General features: G+C 49.8%; 1 protein-coding gene across 2 annotated transcripts in view; it reads left to right on the top strand.

The window, feature by feature from the left end:
- The window catches only part of CACNA1H (calcium voltage-gated channel subunit alpha1 H), a 156,761-nt gene that overhangs the window by 79,283 nt on the left and 53,921 nt on the right, over positions 1-23,557 (top strand). For both annotated transcript variants that reach the window (XM_033074183.1, XM_042779780.1), the window contains one exon: positions 480-895. In XM_033074183.1, the coding sequence (XP_032930074.1) occupies positions 480-895 (416 nt within the window). The remainder of the gene's footprint in view (positions 1-479; positions 896-23,557) is intronic.

Here is a 23,557-nt window from a genome sequence, read left to right as displayed (position 1 = left end):
CTCAGTCTCTCACAGTGTCCCTCAGTGTCCCTCGGTGTCCCTCAGTGTCTCTGAGTGTCTCTCAGTCCCTCAATGTCCCCCAGTGTCCCTCAGTGTCCCTCAGTGTCTCTGAGTGTCCGTCAGTGTCTCTGAGTGTCCCTCAATGTCCCCCAGTGTCCCCCAGTGTCCCCCAGTCTCTCCCAGTGTCCCCCAGTGTCCCCCAGTGTCTTTCAATGTCCCTCAGTCTCTCCCAGTGTCCCTCAATGTCCCCCAGTGCCCCCCAGTGTCCCTCAATGTCCCCCAGTGTCCCCCAGTGTCCCTCGGTGTCTCTGAGTGTCCCTCGATGTCCCTTAGTGTCCCTCAGTGTCTCTGAGTGTCCCTCAGTGTCCCTCAATGTCCCTCAGTCTCTCTCAGTGTCTCTGAGTGTTCCTCGATGTCTCTGAGTGTCCCCCAGTGTCCCCCAGTGTCCCCCAGTGTCCCTCACTGCCCTCTCCCCGCAGGTCTCCGCCGCACCCCCAGCCGCGTGTCGGGGCTGAGCGCGGCCGGGGCCCTGCCCAGCCCCGCTGGCCCCGGGCTGAGCTGTGAGCTGCAGGACTGTCCCTTCTGTGCCAGCCTCCTGGACGACCCCGACTTCGCCCTCAGCGACTCCGACAGCAACGGCGACTCCGACAGCAACGGCGTCTACGAGTTCACGCAGGACCTGCGGCACGGCGACCACCGCGACCAGCTCCAGCAGCAGCGCGCCAGGAGGAGGAGGAGGAAGAAGAAGGCCAAGGAGAGGAACAAGGTGGTGAAGCTGTGGAAGACGTTCGGCACCAAGCTCAGGAGGATCGTGGAGAGCAAATATTTCAACCGCGGGATCATGATCGCCATCCTCATCAACACCCTGAGCATGGGCATCGAGTACCACGAGCAGGTGAGTGAGGTTTGGGGGGTCCTCAGGGTTTGGGGGCTCCTGGAGGGGGCTGGGGGTGATGGGAGGAGGAACAGGGATTTTTGGTGTTGGAAATGGGGCTGAAGATGTTCCCATGAGGAGCAGGAGAAGCATTTGGGGTGTGCAGAGCTGGAATGTTGGATGTGTCTGCTCAGTTGGCCAGGAATTATTGATCCCAACTTTTTTTGATCCCAACTTTTTTTGATCCCAACTTTTTTTGATACCAGCTTTTTTTTATACCAACTTTTTTTGATATCAACTTTTTTTTGATACCAACTTTTTTTGATGCCAACTTTTTTTGATATCAACTTTTTTGATATCAACTTTTTTTATACCAACTTTTTTGATATCAACATTTTTGGTATCAACTTTTGTGATATCAACTTTTTTTGATATCAACTTTTTTTTTAATTTTTGTGGTGGAAATACCTTTGGTCTGATGGTTGTGCTGGAGATAACCCAAGCAGAAATTTCTTCTTTGATCTGGATCTTCAAGTAAGACTTAAACTATCAGGCAATACTAAAAGCAACAAAGAAAAATAAATTATTGCATCCCTAAAGGCTCCAAACCCTTTAATTTGCTCTCACGGGGTGTGAGTAGGATTTTGCTGAAGTGTTTGGAGGGAGGGAAGAGGAATGGTGCCGTTCTTCCCAGTGCTGGGATGGCAGGAAGAGGTGCTGGAGCTGAGGACAGCTGGGACTGAGACATGGGAGCATCTCCACTTGGTCACCCTGGCAAAGTTCTGTTCTTCTGGACGTTGCTTTAGTGGAAAAATTGGGGATTTTCCGCTGTTTTCTTGAGTGTGCTTGGGAATTTCTTGTCCTCTCTGTGTCAGGTGCAGGGAACACATCCCAACAAAGCCAGGATCTGTTTTTGTAGGATCAAAGGCATCCAGTGCTCCCCCCAAAACCTTCCCTGCAGGGTCATGACCAGGTCAGGGTTATTTTTAAAGCTGCTTCTCCTCCCCTCCATGGTCTGTCCATTGGGGAATGAGGAGGAAAGGCAGAGCAGTGGAATCCACCCAAAGGTGCTGCAGCTCCTTCTCCATCATTTCCCAGGATTAAGCACTGCCAGGACCATGACAAACAACCCTCTGGAGTGCTGCTACTTCTGTGCTTTAACCACCCCCTTATTTTAGGCTGAGACTTATTTTCTTTCCCAAAAAAAAAGAAAAACCAAAACCCAGGACTCAGCTAAAACCACCTCAGCCATGCAACGACAAATCAGAATTACAGCAAAGTGTCCAAATCCAGCAGGGATTGAGCTGTCCCTGTCAGCTCCCTGTCGAATCCTGCTCAATTGTTCCACAAGAAGTTCTAAAATTGGGAAATACACCTTGTCAGTGCCTTCTGAACAGGCCATTCATCCCTCATTTCTGCATGGATACTCCTTTGTCAGGCGGATACAGCTTTGTCAGCCCTTGGAATCTGCCGTGATGGGAGCTGGGGGAAAACCTGAGGCAGGCAGCAGGGAGAAAATCCAGGGATCACATGGAGTGTGTCCCCAATCAGTCCCATAAAGGCAGATTGGGATAATTACAGCCTTGCTGCTAACAAAGGAGAGCTGTAGCTGGCTGGCTTTTATTGGATTTTACCTTGTAAAAGCTTGGCTTTAGGGCATCTCAAAGCCAGTGGCAATAAAGATTCCGAAGCTTTTTTGGCTGAGGAGAGTCAGATTCCTGCCAGCTCTGCTTGCAGGCACTGCCCAATAAAAAGGGAGGAATTTGGAAGTGAAACCTGGAAAAGTTCTTCCACGTGCCCAGGCACGGGGATAATGAAGCGTGGAGTGTCAGAGCCCAAACTGGTGACACCTCACCCCAGCAGAGTCCCAGGGGACAAGAAAAAAAACGGCTCTGGGCTCCCAGATTTGGCACAAAAATTTGTGGGCAAAGTGGGGTGATTGGGGAACCCCCCTCGTGTGAGAATTGGCTGTAAGGCTCGGGTGGGGCTGGAGGAAATGTCTGGGCAACGTGTCCCAGAGCTGCAGGGCAGTGTTGGAGGGAGACTGGCTCTGTTTGGGACCATGATCCTGACAGGAAAACCGGTGGGATCTCAATTTTCTGGGTGCCCAGAGTATTCCAGGGGGAAGTCCTGAGCCTCTCCAGGCTGTATCCAGGTGTGGGTGTTGCCAGTGTTGTCTTCTCCACACTCCCAAATCCCCAAGTTCAGAGGATTTAGGAGCTGCTCTGGGTCTCTCCTTTGTTTTTCTTGCTCCCACCACGCTGTTCCATGTTACTCCAAGAGCAGTTTTTAGGGAATTTGGGAAGTCTGTGCTCTGTGCCAGCTGGGCCCTGAGTCCCTGCAAAACACAACCACAGAATCCTGGAATGGTTTGGAATTTTAATTTTTAAAGTTCATCCAGTTCTAACACTTTGGCATGGGCAGGGACACCTTCCACTATCCCAGGTTGCTCCAAACTCCTTCCAGTTTGGCTTTGGACACTTCCAGGGATGGGACATCCACAACTTTTCTAGGAAACCTGTCCCACCAACACTTCCCACCATTTATTCAGAGTGAAACAGTTTCAGAGCTTCTCTGCTCTTGATTTTGACCACGTTTTTTAGGCCATTGTCTGGTTGTGTCAAACTGCAAACAAACCAGAGCAGCAGCCCCGGGAAATCCCATCCCAAACCTCACAGGGAAATTCCCAATCCCTTTTATCAAATTTATTCGTGGCTTCTTGCTTTTTTTCCCCCTCCAACTTCTCCATAGTCACTAGTGGCCTTGCAGACAGATGGACACAGAAAATAGATTTTTCTCGGAGCTGCTCAGAGCCCTGTGTGTGTGTGGGAAGGGTGGGGGGCTCTGCAGGGTGGGGAGGGAGGTGCAGCAGGGCTGGTGCTGCTGCTGTCGCTCCCCTCAGCCTGGGACACGCAGAGCTCTGCTGAGAAGTCTCACGGAGCCCTCTTGAGGCAGTGGAGCATCATTGTCCAGCTCTTGAGGATGAGGGAATCGTGGCTGGAAGGTGCCAGGCTGGAGGTAAAACCCACCAGGTTTCTGGGATTTGTCTTTTAGGAATTACAGAACATCCAGAGTTCGGAGGAACCCACAGGGATCAGCCAGTCCTGCACAGACACCCCAATAATCCCACCCAGGGCATCCCTGGAAATGCTGGCCAAACACTCCTGGAGCTCTGGAATGTCACCATGGCCAGCACCCTCTGGGGAAGAACCTTTCCCTAAAATCCAGCCTGAATCCCTCCTGTGAGAGCTCCATCCCAATCCCTGGATGCTGGCACGGGGAGCAGGGATTGGGAGGAGCTGAGGCTGTGCTGCCTCCAAAGACAGCCCTGTGCTCATCCAAATCATCCACAGAACTTCAGTCTGTTTTTATGGGAATGTGAAATTCCCACCTGGCTGCTCACCTGCCCAAATGGCACCACCCCCTTCAGAGCACGGAGCTTGGGTGGAGTCATGGAATCATGGAATGCTTTAGGTTGGAAGGGATTTAAAACATCATCATCATCATCATCATCTCATTCCCCCCCAGCCACGGGCAGGGACACCTTCCACAATCACAGGCTGCTCCAATCCTCATCCAGCCTGGCCTTGGACACTCCCAGGGGCAGCCACAGCTTCTCTGGAATCTGCTGCAGAGTCTCTTCCTGACACAGATTCCAAACCATCGCTCCAACCCGTGCCATTCCCTGGGGGATGCTGTGGGGAAGGTGAGGCGATGCCAGAGCTGCTCTGCAGAGCTGACCCTGCTTTTCTCACCTTGGTGGCAGCAGGAGACCCTGGCAGCTGCTGATGGGAAGCATTTCCTTGGCATTCCAGGTGCTGGGAGCAGTCAGATCGTGCCTGAAGGATCTGACAGGGTTCTGAAGGGTTCACAGCCAGCTCCACCTGGGAATTCAGAGGTTCCAGGGTGCTGCTCATTAGCAGCTTGGATTTCAAAGGTTAATTCCCTGCTATGGAGTCCCTGGTTTATTGGAGTTTTTTTCCCCTCCTGTGCAGTGTTTATTTATTAATTTATTAATTTATTAATTTATTAATTTATTAGTCCGTCCATCCCCAGCACAACGAGCGCTCCCACGGCTGAGGAGAGCCAAGTACAAAGCAGGAGGCGAACCTTGCATTAATCTCCCAGGCAATTTCAGAACATTGGATGAGTTTTGTTCTGCATTCATTGCAGCTGACAACTCTCCAGAGGATCTGAGAATGTGCCACGGCACTGCAGCACTGAGCAGGGAACAGGGCACTCCAAAGGCATCACCTTTGGGATGCTGGGCTGGGATACCTGCCACAGGGATCCTATTCCAGCATCTTTCTGCCACAGAAAAACGATTCCTTTTTGCCCCAGAGTAGCATCACTGAGTGCTCTGAGGAAATAATCAGCCTGCCTGCATTCCCAGCCCTGTGGCTCTCCAGGAGAAGGACAGAGCCCTTCATTTGCCCAGGGGAATGCTGGAGTTATCCCTGCAGAGGAAAACGATCCACGAGCCCCCCTCTTGGCTTCCCAGAAGAATTCTCTGAAGGAGCTGTTGATACTTGTAATGATTCCACATAAAAGGCTCCATTTACATCAAATGGCACTAGAAACGTCTTTTTTATATTCTCTCCTCAGCAGAGAAGTACAAATTAGTATTTGTTCCAAGCTATTGCTGTTCAAAGAGCTTTTAATTGCTTTTCTGATCCCTCATCCGTGGCGTGTTTCGTTGGGAGCAGCTCGGAGCTGACCTTGAGGGGCACCCAGTGGTCCGTGGCTTGTCAGAGGGAGAGGAGTGTTGGTTTTGAGTAGAACATTTTATTATTCTGGAGTCAGAGTCCTTCTGTGTGAGTGAAGGTAGCGCTCGCTTCAGCGGTGACGTCCTGTTCCAGCGTTTGCCAATTTTGGCTTGAAAAATTGGTTTGGCATGGGAAGCTCAGCACTTACTCAGAAAGCAGAGCAGAATTTTTTCAGCAGTGTTTGAAGCAAATTGCTGAAATTCCTTTTGAGTTGCGAGTCAATAAAATATTACCCTGAGCTGAGACTCGCGCTTTCAGCTGGCAAAACTTGCTCTCTCTTCCAGATTTTTTTTGCAGGATCCGATTTTAAACTCACACAGTGGCAGGATTTGAGGAAAACTGATTCCCCCAGCCCAGCCTGGGTGTGAAAATCCAGCCCAGTGTGTTTGTGGTTGTTGTGTAAATGGTGTGAGACCCGTCCTGCCCCAGGAGTGCTGGGGGTTGTTTTTGGGCTGTGCCAGCTGCACTCCGAGCTCTCCCTCCCCTGCTCCCTCTCCAAGGTCCCAGCAGGGAGAGGACAACTCTCCAAGCCTTGGTTGGATCAGTGAACACACCAGTGATGGAAATCCGGCTTTTTCCACAACTTGTGGATAACCTGAGTTGTGTCTCCACCTCAGGGAAGGGCTTTTCCTGGGGGACTTTGGGAAGAAAGGGATGTTCTCATCTTCTGTGCCCCAAGATGTTATTGCACATCCAGGCCCTCCTTCTGTCAGGTCAGCACCAGCTTGGGGATCCCCCTGAGCAGAGCCAGAGATTTCCAGCTGACAGATTCATTCCCAGCTCAGGGGGAATCAGGGATCAGAGGCAGGACAGGAGGAGGTGGTGGCAGGGAAAATCCAGGTGTCCTGGCTCGCTGTTGGATCATTGTCATGGATAAACCACACAGAGCCTCCTCTCTCCCCCTTTTCTCCAATTTAATGGCTCCTCCCCTGCTCTGTTTTCCTTCTCTTGGAATATTTTTTTTTACTATATAAGGGAAAGAGATCCCAGAGATCCTTCTATTCCTGGGCTTTGGAGCAGGCAGGAGCAGCACCTCAGCAGGGCAGGGCTGAGGTCATAACTCACCCAGTGCTGGCACAGCCAGAGCCCTGGGGGCTTCCAGCCAGGGCTGCTCCCTCTGGAAGTGCCCATGAGCCATGGCAATCCTGGATATTCCCTCTGGAGCTGTTTCCCTCAGCCTGCAGTGCTTGCTTCCCCTCACTTGGTTGTTCTGTCTGGTGAGGGATTGGGATTTAAATCCAGGTGACAGTGACAGCTTTGCCTGCTGCCTGCAGACTGGGGATGTGCTCAGTCCCAGATGTGCTTTTCCCATCCTGATCCCACACAAACCCCACTCCAAACCCCTGGGGTGGCAGCTGGTGGCTGTGCCAGGTTGTTTGAGTTTCAGCTCAAGGTAAAACAAACCCAGTCCAGCCTCCAGAATGAGAGCAGAGTGCTGCTGGCAGCTGCATCCCAGCAGGAAAGTGTGTAAATCCCAGCAGGAATGGGTGTAAATCCCAGAATCCCAACAGGAATGTGTGCAAATCCCAGAATCCCAGCAGGAAAGTGTGCAAATCCCAGAATCCCAGAAGGAAAGTGTGCAAATCCCAGAATCCCAGAAGGAAAGTGTGCAAATCCCAGAATCCCAGCAGGAATTGGTGTAAATATCAGCATCCCAGCAGGAATGTGTGCAAATCCCATTTCCACAGTGCCTGGTGCTGGGGCTGTGGCTCTGATGTGCTCCAGGTTGGGTGTTTTGTGCAGAGGGACACAGGGATGGACACAGGGATGGACACAGGGATTGACAGATGGACACAGGGCTGGGGTGGCTTCCACAGCCTCAGAGCAGGGTTTTGTTAAGCCTGGCCTTTCTGCTGCCAGCCAGATCTGTGCTTTTCATCTGGGACTGGGTTTGGGAGTTCTCTGGGGGCTTTGAGCAGCAGAGCAAATCCGTGTTCCAGCCCCTCAGTGGGGTGGTGACAAGGGGAGAGTTCCAGGAGCAGCTCCTGCCATCAGGGACCCCAGAGATGTCACCGTGCCCCAGCAGCTCCCAGGTGCCTCCAGGAAAAGCAGGGAGAGCAGACAGGGAATTGTGAAAGGCTGAGGCACAAACATTTTGGCACCTCAGGAAGCAAGGAGTGGTTTGGATTGACACAGACGGGGTGGAACTGCTGGTGAAGCATCAGCTGAGGATGTTTCTGCTTCCATCTTTTGTTGCCTGGGATTTTTGGTTCCCTGAGACAAGGATTGCAGTGTGCTGTGTGCCAGCCAGGTGTGTCAGGTGGGATTTTAGGAATATTTCCTTTCTGGAGGAGTGGTTAGACACTGGAAGGGGCTGCCCAGGGCAGTGGTGGGGTCACCATCCCTGGAAATGTTGGGAAAATCAGTGGATGTGGCATTTCATGATGTGGTGTTTTGATGATCTTAAAAATCTTTTCCAATTTTAGTGACTTTATTGCAAGTAATGATAAAATTGGGAATGGGAACAGAGCCTGGCACGTCTGAAGCAGATTTAACTGAGAAGAACCCTGTGAAGGCACAGAAAGAGCAGCCAGGTGTGGATTAAAGATGCTCAGGGTGGCAATGCAGCTCCTTCCCCCATTCCCCACTGCTGCCAGGTTTTCCCCAGGATTCTCCACCCAGGATAGTGAGATGTCCCAGAATTATGAATGGAGTTGAGAATGTCACCTTGAAAGCTCCTTCTGGGCTTTGTGTTCCAAGATGGGGATGCTTTTTTAGGAGTTGCTGATGTGAGAGGAGCGAGACTCTTGGAAATGAGGGAGCTTTGGCATCCCTGCTCACATTCTTTTTCAAGCTCTATTTTTGTTTGCACTGTCTGGTTTACAGCCCTAAAGACAGCCTGACTCCCAATTTGGGAAAAACGCTGTGCACAGGCCTCAGAGCATCAGTGCAAAGCTTTTTTAGAGCAGGGAGGATGGGCCAGGAGACCACTTTCCCAGGAGTTTTCACTCCTGCCTGATCCCTGTCCAGATTAACATCTCCTTTCTCCTTGTCCTTGTCCTGCTCTCAGACAATCCTGGAAGTTGTGACTGTAGTGAAAAAGAGAAAACATCCAAAGAGAAAACATCCAAAAAAATAAAAAAAAATAGTTAATTTTATATACTCCAGAGGGAATTGGCTTTGCTGCAGACAGATGGATCCTGTAATTCCCTGTCTCTCCACATGCCTATACATGGATTGCTCTGTGCTTCCCAGTTTTTTTTGGACTGGGGTGCTGGCAGCTCCCAGAACTGCACCTGGAGCACAAATCCCTGCCCCTCTATTCCCCAGGCACATCAGGCAGGAATTTCCCAGCTCTGAGCCACCTCAAATCCAGTCAATAGCCGGGAATAAATCAAACATCAGGGAGAGAATGAGCTAATGGGGCAGAATCATCATTTCCCTTCATTCCTGCAGGGTTCAGGGGCAAAACACCCACCCTGAGAGCATGGTTTGTCCGGGTCACTGCTGCTGGGAGGACAAAGAGTTGAAAGTCGTTTGTGGAGATGATTTTGAGGCAGAGAGGCAGAGAAGAGCGTGGGTTGCTGGGCAATTATCTCCTCACAGTGACCTGTGTGTGCTGCAGAGCCCTCCCTGGGGCTGCAGCTCCGGGAGCTGCCAGCAGCACAGATCAGCAGCTGGGATGGCTCTGGAGAGAGCTCCTGGTGCTGCTGGCAAATCCCAGTGCCACCAGTGCCACCAGTGCCACCAGTGCCACCAGTGCCACCAGTGCCAGAGGGGCTGGGCTGCACAGCCACAAATCCCAGTTTGTGCTGGGAAGTGCCAGAAATCCCAGTTTGTGTTTCTGAGTGTCAGAAATCCCAGTTTGTGTTTTGAGTGTCAGAAATCCCAGTTTGTGCTGGGAAATGCTATAAATCCCAGTTTGTGCCTCTGAGTGTCAGAAATCCCAGTTTGTGTTTCTGAGTGCCACAAATCCCAGTTTGTGTTTTGAGTCAGAAATCCCAGTTTGTTCCATGGAGAACCAGAAATCCCAGTTTGTGTTTCTGAGTGCCACAAATCCCAGTTTGTGACAGGGAGTGCCACAAATCCCAGTTTGTGTTTCTGAGTGTCAGAAATCCCAGTTTGTGTTTCTGAGTGTCAGAAATCCCAGTTTGTGACAGAGAGTACCAGAAATCCCAGTTTATACTGGGCAGTGCCAGAAATCCCAGTTTGAGCCAGGCAGTGTCAGAAATCCCAGTTTGTGTTTCTGAGTGCAACAAATCCCAGTTTGTGCTGGGCAGTGCCACAAATCCCAGTTTGTGACAGGGAGTGCCACAAATCCCAGTTTGTGTTTTGAGTCAGAAATCCCAGTTTGTTCCATGGAGAACAGAAATCCCAGTTTGTCCCTCTGCCTGGCACAAACTGGGATTTCTGGCACTTCCCAGCACAAACTGGGATTTTAAAGATCTTTCAAAGCTAAACACTCTAATTAAAAACTAACACTTATTATTTATACTTTTGACCCAATAACCAAACTCCTGTGTCCTGTAATGCAGCACTGACTGTCCAACCAAAAACTGGAATTAGGAACAAAAAGAAGGAATAAAAAGGACGAAAGAGAGAACACCCAAAAACCTCCATCTTGTCCCATACCTATTCTAAATCCCCAATAGATATTCTATATTCTATATTCTATATTCTATTCTATATTCTATATTCTGTATTCTATATTCTATATTCTATATTCTATATTCTATATTCTATATTGCAATATGTATTATAATATATATTATATAATGTATATTATATTATGTATTATATTTTGTATTTTATATATTTATATTCTCAAAACCCCAAACTCCAAACCCTTCACCTGTGACACCTCTGTTCAGCTACACACCCATGATTTTCACCCAAAATTTGGAAGTCTGCTCCCAGTCAGTTTTCTCCTGTGGAGCAGTGTCAGCAAGCACAGAAAATGCAAAATTTCCTCTTTTCTGGGTTCCAGCCCCTGCCTGCAGTGGGGATGTTCCTCATCCTTCCCTTCCAGCTTTTCCCTGTTCCTGAGCCTGGAGCTGTTGATGGACAGGCAGCTCACACTCCCAGGCAGGTAATGAGGGAAGGAAACCAAGCACTGGATGTTTCCCATCCTTGCACAAATCCTTTTGTATTTCAGAAATTATTTGAAAGCTGTGGATTTCCTCCCACTCCTTTTTTTTTTCTTTTTTTTTTTTTTCCCTCTCCTCCTCGCTCGCCTCTCAGGGTTTCATCCATATTTGATTTTTTAAACTCTGACAGGAAACCTGAGCGCTGGATTTATGGCTGCAGCTGTCACTCCTCTGCAAGCAGGCAGGGAAATGAAGGTTAACAAGTTTGGGCTCAAGGGAGAGCTTGTAAAACAGCCCTGCAGAAGGTTTTGTGTCATCACACCCGCCTGAAGAACTGATCTTTGCCCAGCTTTCCCAGCCCAGGGTTATTTATCATCATCTGCAGTGAATACTTTTCTAATTGTGTATCTTTGTTGGGAACTCTCAAAACCCAAAATCCAATTCTTTCCCTTTTTTTGCTGCAGAGGGAAATGCAGCCTGGGGAGCCTGGGGGATTGGTTTGATGGTTAAAAAATCAGAATGGCACTGCTGCAGCCATATGTTCAAATCCCAGGGGTGAGCACTCACCAGGAGGCACAGCATGCTCCAGAACATTTCTGGTGTGTTCTGCAGATGTCCCAATTCCTGTGGCTGTCCCCCAGTGTCCCCTGCCAGGCTGGCACTGTCCCCTCACTCCCCTCACTGAAGTGTGATGTCCTGGCTGGGTGATTTTGCTGAAATGAGGCAAAATAGCTTCTGGCTTTTGTTTAAAGGAGGAATTTGGCCTGGAAAGTATCAAATCTACTCGGGAATGGGGTGATTGGAGTAGAAGGACTTGTTAGAGCGTGTGGCTGTGTGTCTTCAGGGTCACTGCACTCTGCTGTATGATGTGTGAAGTTTTGTCCATGGATTTTCCATGCCTCAGCCAGCCAGGAGAGAGGAAACTCCTCGGGATCTGCAGCGCCCTGGGACCAGGGAAGGGCTGGAGCTGAGCCAGGGAGGGTCAGGTTGGATTTTAGGGAAAGGTTTTTTATCCCCAGAGGGTGCTGGGCAGTGCCCAGGGAATGGTGACACTGCCCAGGCAGCCAGAGCTGCAGGGATGCCCAGGTTGGGATTGTTGGGGTGTCTGTGCAGGACTGGCTGATCCCTGGGGTCCTTTCCAGTCAGGACATTCATGATTCCATAATTCTGTGAGGGGAGCCCAACTGGGACCAGCCAAACTGGGACCAGCCAAACTGGGACCAGCCAAACTGGGGCCAGTTAAACTGGGACCAGCCAAACTGGGACCAACCCAACTGGGACCAGCCAAACTGAGACCAGCCAGACTGGGACCAGCTAAACTGGGACCAGCCAGACTGGGACCAGCTAAACTGGGACCAGCCAAACTGGGACCAGCTAAACTGGGACCAGCTAAACTTGGACCAGCCCAACTGGGACCAGCTAAACTGAGACCAGCCAAACTGGGACCAGCTAAACTGGGACCAGTCAAACTGAGACCAGCTAAACTGAGACCAGCTAAACTGGGACCAGCCAAACTGGGACCAGCCCAACTGGGACCAGCTAAACTGGGACCAGCCAAACTGAGACCAGCCAAACTGGGACCAGCCAAACTGGGACCAGCCTAACTGGAACCAGCTAAACTGGGACCAGCCAAACTGGGACCAGCTAAACTGGGACCAGCTAAACTGGGACCAGCCTAACTGGAACCAGCTAAACTGGGACCAGCCAAACTGGGACCAGCCAGACTGGGACCAGCCAGACTGGGACCAGCTAAACTGTGACCAGCCAAACTGAGACCAGCTAAACTGGGACCAGCCAAACTGAGACCAGCCAAACTGGGACCAGCCAAACTGGGACCAGCTAAACTGAGACCAGCTAAACTGGGACCAGCCCAACTGGGACCAGCTAAACTGGGACCAGCCAAACTGGGACCAGCTAAACTGGGACCAGCCCAACTGAGACCAGCTAAAGTGAGACCAGCCAAACTGGGACCAGTTAAACTGGGACCAGCCAAATTGGGACCAGCTCAACTGGGACCAGCCAAACTGGGACCAGCCAGACTGGGACCAGCCAGACTGGGACCAGCTAAACTGGAACCAGCAAAACTGGGACCAGCCAGACTGGGACCAGTTCCCGGCTCAGAGGCAGGGGGTGCCCAATTCCCTCCCTCTCTCCTCTCTCCCAGCCTTTGCTGCTCTCCCAAATTTTTGCTGTTCCCAGCTCTGCACCCCAAAGGGTTCAGGTTTTTAACATCTCCATGGAAAGCACTTTGGGGTTGTGGATTGGATTTGAGAAGGAGCTCAGGGGATGATTCAGTGGGATCAGGTTTCACAGGAGTCGCTCCAGCCATTAAAAGTTGGGGAAGGAAGCGGTGGAAGCTCTCAAAGGCAGAGACAGAACAATTTCCTGCCATGTGAGCTCAGGATGAGGCTTTTATGACAACACAAACTTTATCTGGAGGTGGTTTGGAGGGAGACAGGCTCAGATCTGACTCTGCCACACAAATCTGGATGAACTCCTCACCTGGGAGGAAACTGCAAAGCTGCTTTTTGATGTGCCAGCTACTCCTGCACCTTGTTAACACATCTGTCTCTCAGCGTGACCTCCCTTAAAGGGTTTAAACGCTGATAGATTAATTTCCTTTTGATGTCTGGCCTAATGAAGTGCTGGGCATCCTCTGCTTCATTTTCTAGTTGGTGGATTGAGGCTGAGGAGCAGCCAGGATTGGAGCTGGGCTGAGGGAAAGGTTAATTCAGGCTGGAGCTGAGGATGCTTCCCTGGCTCTGCACAGCCACCTGAGGCAACTCCTGGCTGGGGCTGAGCTCCAATAAAAGCCATCATTAGGCAGGGAAGGAGGAAATTCCGTGCTGTGCTCAGCTGTGCAGAGGTCAGGGTGCTTCAGCAGCACCACCAGCCCGTGGTCACCAAGGCAATGACAACTGATTGCCATGGAAACCCTGCCACCTCCTCCAGCCTGGCTTGCAGGAAATAATTGCTTGAGATCCGCTGTGGATGCCACAAATAAATAAAATCATCTGGCAGCTTTGCAGCGTGGTCTGCCTGCTTTGGGAGCCCACCAGGAGAATTTCCATCAGGTTTTTGGGAGATTCCTCGGGGGTTTGATGTTTGCACAGGTTGGTGGTGGAGCTTTAGGAGTTTATTGAAGCCACCAGGCAGGAGCTGCAATCTAAATTCTCTGACTCCCACTCTCAAATTCCACCTGGTGCTGCCCATTCCACCCCTGCCTGGAGGGTTTGGGTGAGTTTGGCTTTTTCCTGGGAGCAGGAGGTGGCTCCAGGCCCTGGGGTTTGGAGCAGCTCTGGTTCTGTGCTCTGTGCCTGCAGAGCCACAGCAGGGCTGGGAAAAACCAGGAAAAAAAATCCCACTTGATTGGGGCGTGGAAGAGAGAAAGTTGCACAGGAAATAATCTCAGAATTTGGGAGGGAAGGGACCTTGACAGGGATTTTTGTTCCAGCAGCCCAGGGTGCTTCAAGCCTTGTCCAGCCTGGCCTTGGACACTCCCAGGGCTCCAGGGAATCCTCTGAAATCTTTGTTTTGTTCATTTTTCAGAGCTGACATCTCCTCCCCAGCTGGATGTGGGATGTGGCAGAGGGGTTGGATCCCTGGGAATCTCAGGATGATTGGAGAGGTGTTGTTATTAATTAGCAGAGGGTAATTATTGTTCATTTGCCCAGCTCACCAAGGCTGAACTAAAGACCCCCAAAACCAAACTCACTCACACCTGCCTGGGGAGAGTCTCAGATGTTCCCCAACCTCATAGAAACAGTGAATTGCAATAATTTTAATTAGTGCTGCAGTTATTAGGGCTAACCCAGCTGAATTTCATTATTTTAGCAGTGATTTTGTGCTGTTATATCAAATTAGAACTACTCATTTTTATTTTTTCCTGTATCATTTTTGTTCCCATAACCATAAAACCACTCTGAAATCCAGGGCATGTTTGGAGGTGAGGCACCCTTCCTGCAAAAGGAATGAGAAAAATCTGATGGAAAGTCACCTCCTCACTTTGAAGTCCTGTTTTCCAGACTTTTTTTTAGTTCTTCTCCCAATGTTAGGAATAAACATGGCAAGAGAAGCACAGTGCAAAGTCAGCACGGTGATTTCTGGGAATATGGGTGGTGGTTTCATAGAATTTCATTTTATTGGGGGTTTTATAAGCCAGAAGGTGAAAATGTGGGAGCACTGGGCCATCTCCTGAATCTGAAATCAAGAAATTCTGCCAGGTGCAAATCTGGATAGAATTCTGGGATACAAACAGGAGCAGGATTTGCTGAGCTCTCCTGCTGCTCCTGCTCCCAGTTGGGAAATCCAGCTTTTCACTCAGTGCAGTGTCCAGGTGATCCAGCTGTGCTGAAGGGCAGCTCTGCCTGGAATTCCTTCCTGAGCTCTGCCTGGAATTCTTTCCTGACTTCTGCCTGGAATTCCTTCCTGACCTGTGCTTGGAATTCCTTCCTGACTTCTGCTTGGAATTTCTTCACCTCTGGTGTCCTTCCCTTCACCTTGGGATTCTTTCCTGATCTTTGGAGTGCTTCCTTCTGCTTGGAATTCCTTTCTACTCTCTGCTTGGAATTCCTTCCTTTCCTCCACTTTGAAATTCCTTCCCAACCTCTGGTGTCCTTCCCTGCTTTGGAATTCCTTCCTGACCTCTGCCTTGGAATTCCTCCCTGACCTCTGGTGTCCTTTCCTCTGCCTGGAATTCCTTTCTTCCCTCTGGTGTCCTTTTCTCCACCTTGGAATTCCTTCCCAACCTCTGGTGTCCTTCCCTGCCCCAGCAGAACAAGCTGCTCTCGTCTCAGGGAGCAGGAGGGATGTCAGTGCTTCTTGTTGTTGTTGTTATTTTTAAATTCCTCTGGCACAAATGGTCTGCACCTTCTCCTGAGGGCCATGGAGAGCTCTGCTCCTTGCTGGAGCTGTGCCAGGGGAGGTTTGGGTTGGATTTTAGGGAAAAGTTCTTCCCTGAGGGTGTTGGGCACTGGAGCAGCTCCCCATGGAATGGGTTTGGACACCACAGGGGTGCACAGGGAGGGATTTCTGCAGTGTCTGAGCAGGGCAGGAGCTGGACTCTGCTCCTTGTGTGTCCCTCCCAGCTCAGGGCATTCCATGGTTCCACAATTCCCAAACTAAAATGGAGCAGGAGCTCCTGGGGAGAGGCTCATCCCCAGTGCCAGCTGCTCATGCTGGAGGCTGCTGGCAGACACAGCCTCTGCTTTTGTACCTTTTTGTCTTTTTGCTTTCCCTCTCTGATCCTGGTGGATGGGCTTTAATTGCTGCTTTAGTCTGGTGCTGGTGGCTAAAAGGAGGGATCAATAATTCACTGGAAAGAACAGCGTGGAGCTCCAAGGTTCCCATCTGCCTGCTTTGGCTGAGGGCTGCAGCACCCTGGGCTCTCACAGCTCTGTGTTTTCCGGGACAAAAAGGAGCTGGGGATGATTGCTGGGGTTGCTCTGGCTTTGCTGGGAAGCTGAATTTCCCCTGGATTTGTTCTCCTGGCTCCGTGTTTGATCTGAGCACGGAGGAGCTGCTGCCTGGCTCACAGCTGTGGGTTTGCAGAGGATCATTTCTGTCTTATTAAACCTTGGGATCTTCAGCAGTTTGGGAGCTTTTCTCTCTTTTGGGGCTGTATCAAGTGGTTTATTGGTTTATAAAAGGGCTGGAGGTTCCTCCAGCTGTGCTGCCCCACTGGATGTCCCTGAATTTCATCAGGAAAATATGAGTTACCCACCCTGGGAATGACTTGGATCCTGAGATCCAGTGTCACAAAAATCACAATAAATAGAGCTCAGCTCAGCTGCTCCATCCTCAGGCTCTAAGGCAGGATCAAGTGTTCCCATGTCAGGGTGCTCAGAGCTTTCCTGGCACTCAGAAGGTGAACAGCCCTGGTTAATTGGGATTAACTGGAATTGGGGTTGTTCAGCCTGGAGAAGAGGATTTGGGGTGAGTGAATTGTGGCCTTTCAGTGCCTGAAGGGAATCTGCCAGAAAGATGGAGAGAGATTCTTTACAAGGGCCTGGAGTGCCAGGACAGGGAGAAGAGCTCCAGGGACAGATGGGATATCGGGAAAGAATTCCTCCCAGAGCAGCTGTGGCTGCCCCTGGAGCCCTGCAAGTGTCCCAGGCCGGGTTGGACAGGCTGGGAGCAGCCTGGGACAGGGGAGGGTGTCCCAGGAAGGTGGCACTGGATGGGCTTTGAGGTCCCTTCAACCCAAACCGTTCTGGGATTCAACTTCCCAAAGGAAAACCCGTGAAGAACTCCCTGTGCCCAAACGAGTCACACCTCCAGCTTTCCTCCTGCTGCCCTCCAACATTTTCATTTCCTCCCTCTATTCTAAAACCCTTGAACCTTTTCAAATCTCTCCCAGCCTGCTCCCATCTCTTCACATCCCACTTGGGCACTCAGAGGTCGGGTCCAGCCGCTGGCTCCCATTTTGTTCTTTCAAGAATTACCCTCTCCTTGAACTCATTTCCCACTCCAGCTCCTCTCCTGGGCTGCACAGATGACTAAGCTGAGCTCATTTTCCAGCACAGACCAAACTCCAGCCCATGTTCCCTCCCCAGCAGCCCCTGCTGTGTTCCCCTGATGCGTTTCATCTCCCCATGCCCGCGGATCACCAAAGTGCATTTTTCAAAGGGACTCTCCAGAAAGCTCTGTTAGCAGGGGATGAGTAATGGCTTGACAAACCAGATTTAAGTGGCCCCTTCTGAATCATCTTGGCAGTAATAGGGGGAGTGTGTCCATTTTTTGATTAAATATTTCCAGTGCCATTAACTCGGCCGAAGTAAACAGCTTCTATTGGGTTTGCTAATGACAACCCAAAGGTCTTTGATCCCGGTGTTTCAGAGAGCCAGGAGCTGGAAAAAGATCATGGAATCATTGCTAAAGTGTCATAAAAAAGCTGGGCAATGGTTCTGTACTCTCTCTGTGTGCGTGTCCTGCCCCCTTCAGTGGATTTGGTGCCACCTGTGATGGGTGCCCAGAACCTCTGGGCAGCTGTGGGGTGTGGCTGGAGGGTTTTTCCCAAAAAAATCCATAATTAACTTTCATTTCTTGTGCAGATTCCTTCAGGCAGGGTCTCTCTGTAGCATGTTCCATGGGTTTTGTGTGCATCCCAGTCTTAAATGTTCCAGCTCTTCATATCCCAAGACTCAGTTCACACCTAAAAGGAAAAAGTAGAGCCTCGTTCTTCTTTCTAATTAATGAGATTTGAGCTATCTTCAGCCTAAATATAAAAACATATGTATTAATATATTTAAAAAGGGACCATAAATCAGTAGGAATACTGCATTATATTTAAAAAATTAATTCTTTGTGGTTAACCAGCCAAATAAAGCTGATTTCAGGCATTGTGCTGATGATTTTGGGGCCATTAATTATTGACTTCAGCGCAGAGCGTGGTCGAGAGCAGCCTTGCAGTGGGCAGGAGCTGTGTGGATAGAATTCCTTGTGTGAATGTAATTTTTTTATGGCCAGGGAGAAGCCAAATTTCTTGGATGAGAGTCAGGCCAGGCCCTGCCCCGAGCTGTCCCACAGATCCACTGGTGCTCCTCAGCATATGGATGGGAATGATTCAGGCTGGATGAATTCCCTGGATTTTGGCCAGAGGTTTTTAAAGGAGCCAAGGCCATGCAGGGTGGGATGGCAGAGGAGAGAAACCTGCTCCTATTTCCAGGGAAAAGGCTCCAGTACCAGGTTCTGGAAATTTGGGGAGAGGCCAGAGCATCTCCTGGTGGCTCCTCCTGAGGGTGATCCCTGCAGCCAGCCCAGGAGACATTCCCTGGCCTCAGCATTCCCAAATTCCCCTTTTTCCTGACAGTGGGACCAGTGTGCAGAGTCCAGTTCTTCCAGCTGCTCCTGGGGCTTTGCTGGAGACAATCCCTGCTTGTTTGGAGAGCTGGCTCCTTCCTGCTGTGCCTTCTTATTTAATAACTGAACCTGAGCACTTCTGGCCTGCTTTGGGGCATTGCTTTAGAGGGTTTGGTTGGGTTTTTTCTCATTTTAGGGCTTATTTTTGAGCCATCTGTCGCTCCAAGTGATCCTCCATCCGGATGTAATCCAGCTGATTGCCCTGCTTTTCCAAACAGTTCTGCTGATAACATTTCAGGCTGCCCAGGCCCCGTCCTCCAGAGGCTGCAGGAGGCAGCACTTGATCTAATCCTGCTTGGCATTTATGTCACTGGAAATGAAATTGCATTTTGCTGAATGAAACTGAGAAATGGGAAAGTAATACTGCAAATATGTTGTGCCACGTGGGACCCCGTGCCTGGGAAGCTTCTGAAGGAAGTTGATTATCCCAGAGAACAAACTCAGCTCTGGGGCCCTTCCTGCAGGACAGGGAGATGTGGAATCCAGGGATTCTTCTGGAGAAAACACCCCCAGCCTGGAGACAGAATCCTGGGGTTGGAAGGGACCTTAAAGCCCATCCAGTGTCACCCCCAGGGTCACCTCCCACCATCCCAGGATGCTCCAAGCCCTGTCCAGCCTGGCCTTGGACACTTCAGGGATCCAGGGGAATTCTGTGCCAGGGCCTCCCAGGGAACAATTCTTCCCAATCTCCAAACCTGAGCTTGAAGGACTGGCACAAAAATCCTGGGGGGTGTCTGAATTTGGAATCTGGTCCCTGCTGGGGAAGCTGAACTCTGCAGGTTTGGGGTTTTAGTTCTTCCTCCACACCTCAGTGTCCTGCTGGCAGCTCCAGGAAGGAGCAGAGTTTTGCATCTGGGTATGGAATCATTAACCATGGAGCAGAGACTTAAAAGGAATTCTGCAGAGCATTAGGAGATCAAGCAGGTCAATTGAAAGGAGGAAAAATTACCATCAGTTATCTTCAATTAAATTGTTATCGCTCCACATGAAGGATCCCATTTAGAGGGAGGCATAAAACCTGAGAGAGGAGGTGACTGAGAGAATAAATTCCCCATTTTTCATTGCAAACCCAGAGAGGGAACATCCATCAGCAGGCACAAGGAGGAGATCTCTTTTTCCTTCTGTTTCCAGCCTTCTTTGAAGCAGAGCCCATTTGGAAATCTCTCAGTGAAACTTTCTTTTTTTTTTTTTTTTTCAGTGGAAAGCACAAAGTCCTTGAAGCCACAACTTTTAGGAGAGGCTTTAATAACAGAGAAACCCTTGTTGAGCGGGACTTGTGCTTCTGAGAGGTTGTGGTTGTATCTGGCTGTTAAATTTGGGGCAATGGCACCCCCAAAATAGCAAATATCTCAATTTCCAGAGCTGGGATATCCTGCTTCAAGTTCCTGATCCCTTTCCAAGGCCAGAGAGCAGAAATAACTTTGAACTGTGCTCACGAGCCTGGGAAAACACCACCCCAAACCCTTTTATTTTCTAAGGAAGTTCTACCACAAAAAGGAAGGCAATTCCTGTGGTCTGGATGGTCTAAACCAGCCTGAAGTTGATTTTCAGACACGAAGATTCCAATCTTGTAGTAAATAAACTTCATCCAAATGGTTTACAGGGGAGATCTTTTCAGAGGCAGGATTGAACAGCCCACTTGTGCTATTCCTGAGGTTTTTTTGGGTTTGATTTTTGAAAGGCAGGGAATGCAGAGGAGGGAGCAGCCAGGTCTTCGATTGCTCGGGGGTTTCTGCTTGTTTGCTTTGCTGGGTTGTTTACTCACCTCAGAAATATCAGAATTGCTCCGTTTGATCTTTGACAAGCAAAGGAGGAGAGAAAAATAAAGGTCAGAGCAGAGCCTTCATCTTTGCTGGGGTGTCACTTACATCCCCTGCCAGCTCTGCTTCCTGGAAGTCCCTGGAAAAGGAGATTTTCCCTGCTCCAGAGGAGTGACAGAGCTGGAAATCAAACCCCAGAGTGTCCCTTCTGTTGTAACTGAGTTTTGGGAGATGTCACAGCTTCCCTCCTTCCCTCTTTCTCGTCCTGGGAATGCTCAGATTTTTCCCTGTGAGGCTGGAGAGACCCTGGCACAGATTCCCAGAGAAGCTGGGGATTTTTGGAAGTGTCCCAGGCCAGGTTGGACAGGGCTTGGATCAACCTGGGATCGTGGAAGGTGTCCCCAGGTGGGACTGGATAATCCATAAAGTCCCTGGATTCCTTCTCCTCTCTCTGCATTCTCTGTGGGGTTTAATTCCTGCAGACAGGTGAACTCAAAACCTGCTAATTGGAGAATTATAATTGCCCAAAAACGAGGCGAGGGGAGGAAACACAGAGTGCCCAGGAGGCAGGCAGGGATTGACAGATCATTATTGTGCCTGGTCAGAGCCTCTGGGGCTGAACTGCAACATCTAAAGCAGAAAAGCCAAGATAAACAAGAGCTGCAAGTCCCATTGACAGCTTTAGGCTCGGGACTAAGAGAGAAAAAACAACCCGAGTGCAAAGGATGTTTATGAGACTCAATGTTCCCGCTTTGTTTACTGCTCCTCGGGGCTCTGCCACTCTCAGCTCTGAAAAGTTGAGCTGCTTTGGAGGGGATTTCTGAAGGAAAACACATTTTTTTGGACTCTGGAAACTTCCCTGGTCTTCACAGGAAGGAGCTGGTGTGGAAGAGCCTTTTTCTGCACTGTGAGGGATGCAGGGGTGATTATTATTTCTCTCAAGTTTCAGAGCAAAAAGGTGTCCAGTTGTCCTGCTGGGACTGAGCCTAAATTATGTAAAACAGCAGCTGGTGGATGCAGCAATCAAAGGAGGTGAGGGAGAAGGTGGGTGAGAGCAAAAAGAGGCACAAAGAGATCCCAGTCCTTGGAGAACTGCAGGAATTCAGGTGCACAAAGAGAATCCAATCCCACCCCTTCATTCTCTGCTTGGATAATTTGACCATGATGATTTTCTCTTTTATTGGATTCCGTGGTTCTGGGGTCCCTGCTAGAACCACAAGTGGCAGATTCTCAGCAAGGGCTTCCGAGGTTTTCAGACCTAAACTATTTAGGAGAGGATTTTTTTGGTCTGTTTATCTGAACTTGGAATGAACTGTTTGAGGTTTGTCCCTAATAAAAGCGTAGTTTGGAATGGCTGGAATATTCTGCAGCATAAATATGGCCTTGGAAATGGGCAGAGGGGGAATGTGTTTTGCTTGCAGTCAAAGCTTGCTCGTATTTAAACTCAAGGATGCTGAAATCCTCCAAACTGATCCCACACAGTTCCTTCCTTTGAATAGTGGGCAACTTAATCCTGCAAACCCAAGGATTATTTAAATCTGAATTTCTAAAGTTTAGACTCAAATCTGAATTTTTTGAGCATTCCCTGGGATCTGGGGGTTTAACCATTCTACTCTTATTTTTGGTGGCAGTTTCCAGCATGGCCATTCCCATTGCAGCCTCCACATCCACACTGGGGGATGCTCATGCCAGCATTGCCAATCTTCTCCCATCTCCTGGGTGATTCCTGAGCATTTGGGATCCTCCTGCCATTCCACATGGTCGCTTTTTGGCTCTGAAATCCTGGACTGGTGTAAAGGTCAATAATTGCAGCAGGAAAAGATCCCCAAAGCTGCTGGGGGGTCGTACTCTCCCTCTTTGTTCCTGGAAAAGGAATTTTTTCCTGATGCAGCTTGGAGCCTAATGGTGGGCAGGTATTTTCCCTTCCAGAGATGTCGAGGTTTTGGAAAAAATTGGCAAAAAGCAAAAACCTCCACTTTAGAGCAACTCTCCTGGAATCGCCTCCAAGCTTTGTTACACATCCCAACCCGAGCTGCATTTCATGACAGAACCACTGCTTGAGCCAAAAGCCTGAAGTTCCCAGTTCTGAGAAGGTCAAAACGAGACATTGCAGCAATTTCAAAGTCTTGTTGCAATTTCGTTTTCTCCCAGCCAGAAACTTGGACGAAAATAATCCTCGCCGTGAAAAGCTTTGTTTTCAGAAAATCGACCATTTGTTTCACCCGGAGAAAAAGACTCCTGGTAAAAAAAAAAAAAAAAAAAAAAATCCTGCTCTTTGATTTGGACAAAAAACAACAGTGGCTCCTAGTGGCTGACTCCAGGGGATGGCCAAATCCATCCTGAGTGTCCCTTCCTTGACCCTTCTCGTGGATCTTTGCGGGAAATTTGTGCTGCGAGCCACGACCCGTTTCAGAAGGCGTAAAAATATCCCGGCTTCCCAGGCTGCTGGTGGTGTCAGGAGAAGGTAATTACACTGGAGCATTGGATGTGTGCCCCATCTGCTCCTCAGCACCCACTCCAACAATCCCCAAGCTCCCAGCAGAGCTTGGCTGATGTTCAGAGCCATCCGTCCTTGTCGGTGCCCGGCGGGTCCTGCCCGGCGTCCCAGCAGGATCCTGCTCCAACATCCCGGCTCCCAGCCGGCCCTGTCATCACATCGGTGCTGCCTGGCTCTGTGCACCATCCCCAAAGGATAATGGAGATCCCTGAGGTGAGATTTTGCAGTGTCAGCCTTTCCCAGGCGTCCTGCCGCGCTCCGAGCTGCTGGATCAGCTCCTGGGCACAGCTGCTGACGTTCCAGGCCACCTCCTTGTCCTCTGCTGTCCCTTGTCCCTCGTGGCCTCTCTCCCCTGCCTGACAGATCGCTGCGGATTTTCTCCTGGATTTCAGCAGGAAGCAAAAGTCACGGCGCTGGAGACAAAGCAAAAAGGGCACAAATCGTCAAAGGAAATTGGGAAATAAATTCGGGATTGGCTCGGTGCTCCACTGGAGAATCTTGGGTTTGCCGAAGAAAACTCAGGATTTTAGGGAATAGCAATGTGCAAATTCCTTCTGTTTGCCTCAGGGTGTTTTGGGGTTGTTCAGCTTTTCAGACTTTTTTGGTGATGACTCTCAGATCATTTTATCATGTTGGACTTGATGATCTTTGAAGTCTTTTCCAGCCTTAGCAATTCTGTGCTTCTCTATCCACATCATTCCAGGATTAGGGATTTTGAGGTGATCACCAGGAAGCCCAATTTTCATTATAAAATTCTAAATTTTAGCAGCATC

This window comes from Catharus ustulatus, chromosome 16, assembly GCF_009819885.2.
Source record: "Catharus ustulatus isolate bCatUst1 chromosome 16, bCatUst1.pri.v2, whole genome shotgun sequence".
NCBI lineage: Eukaryota > Metazoa > Chordata > Aves > Passeriformes > Turdidae > Catharus > Catharus ustulatus.
The sequence above is the reverse complement of the archived record's forward strand: the minus strand, read 5'-3'. Positions and strand labels throughout refer to the sequence as shown.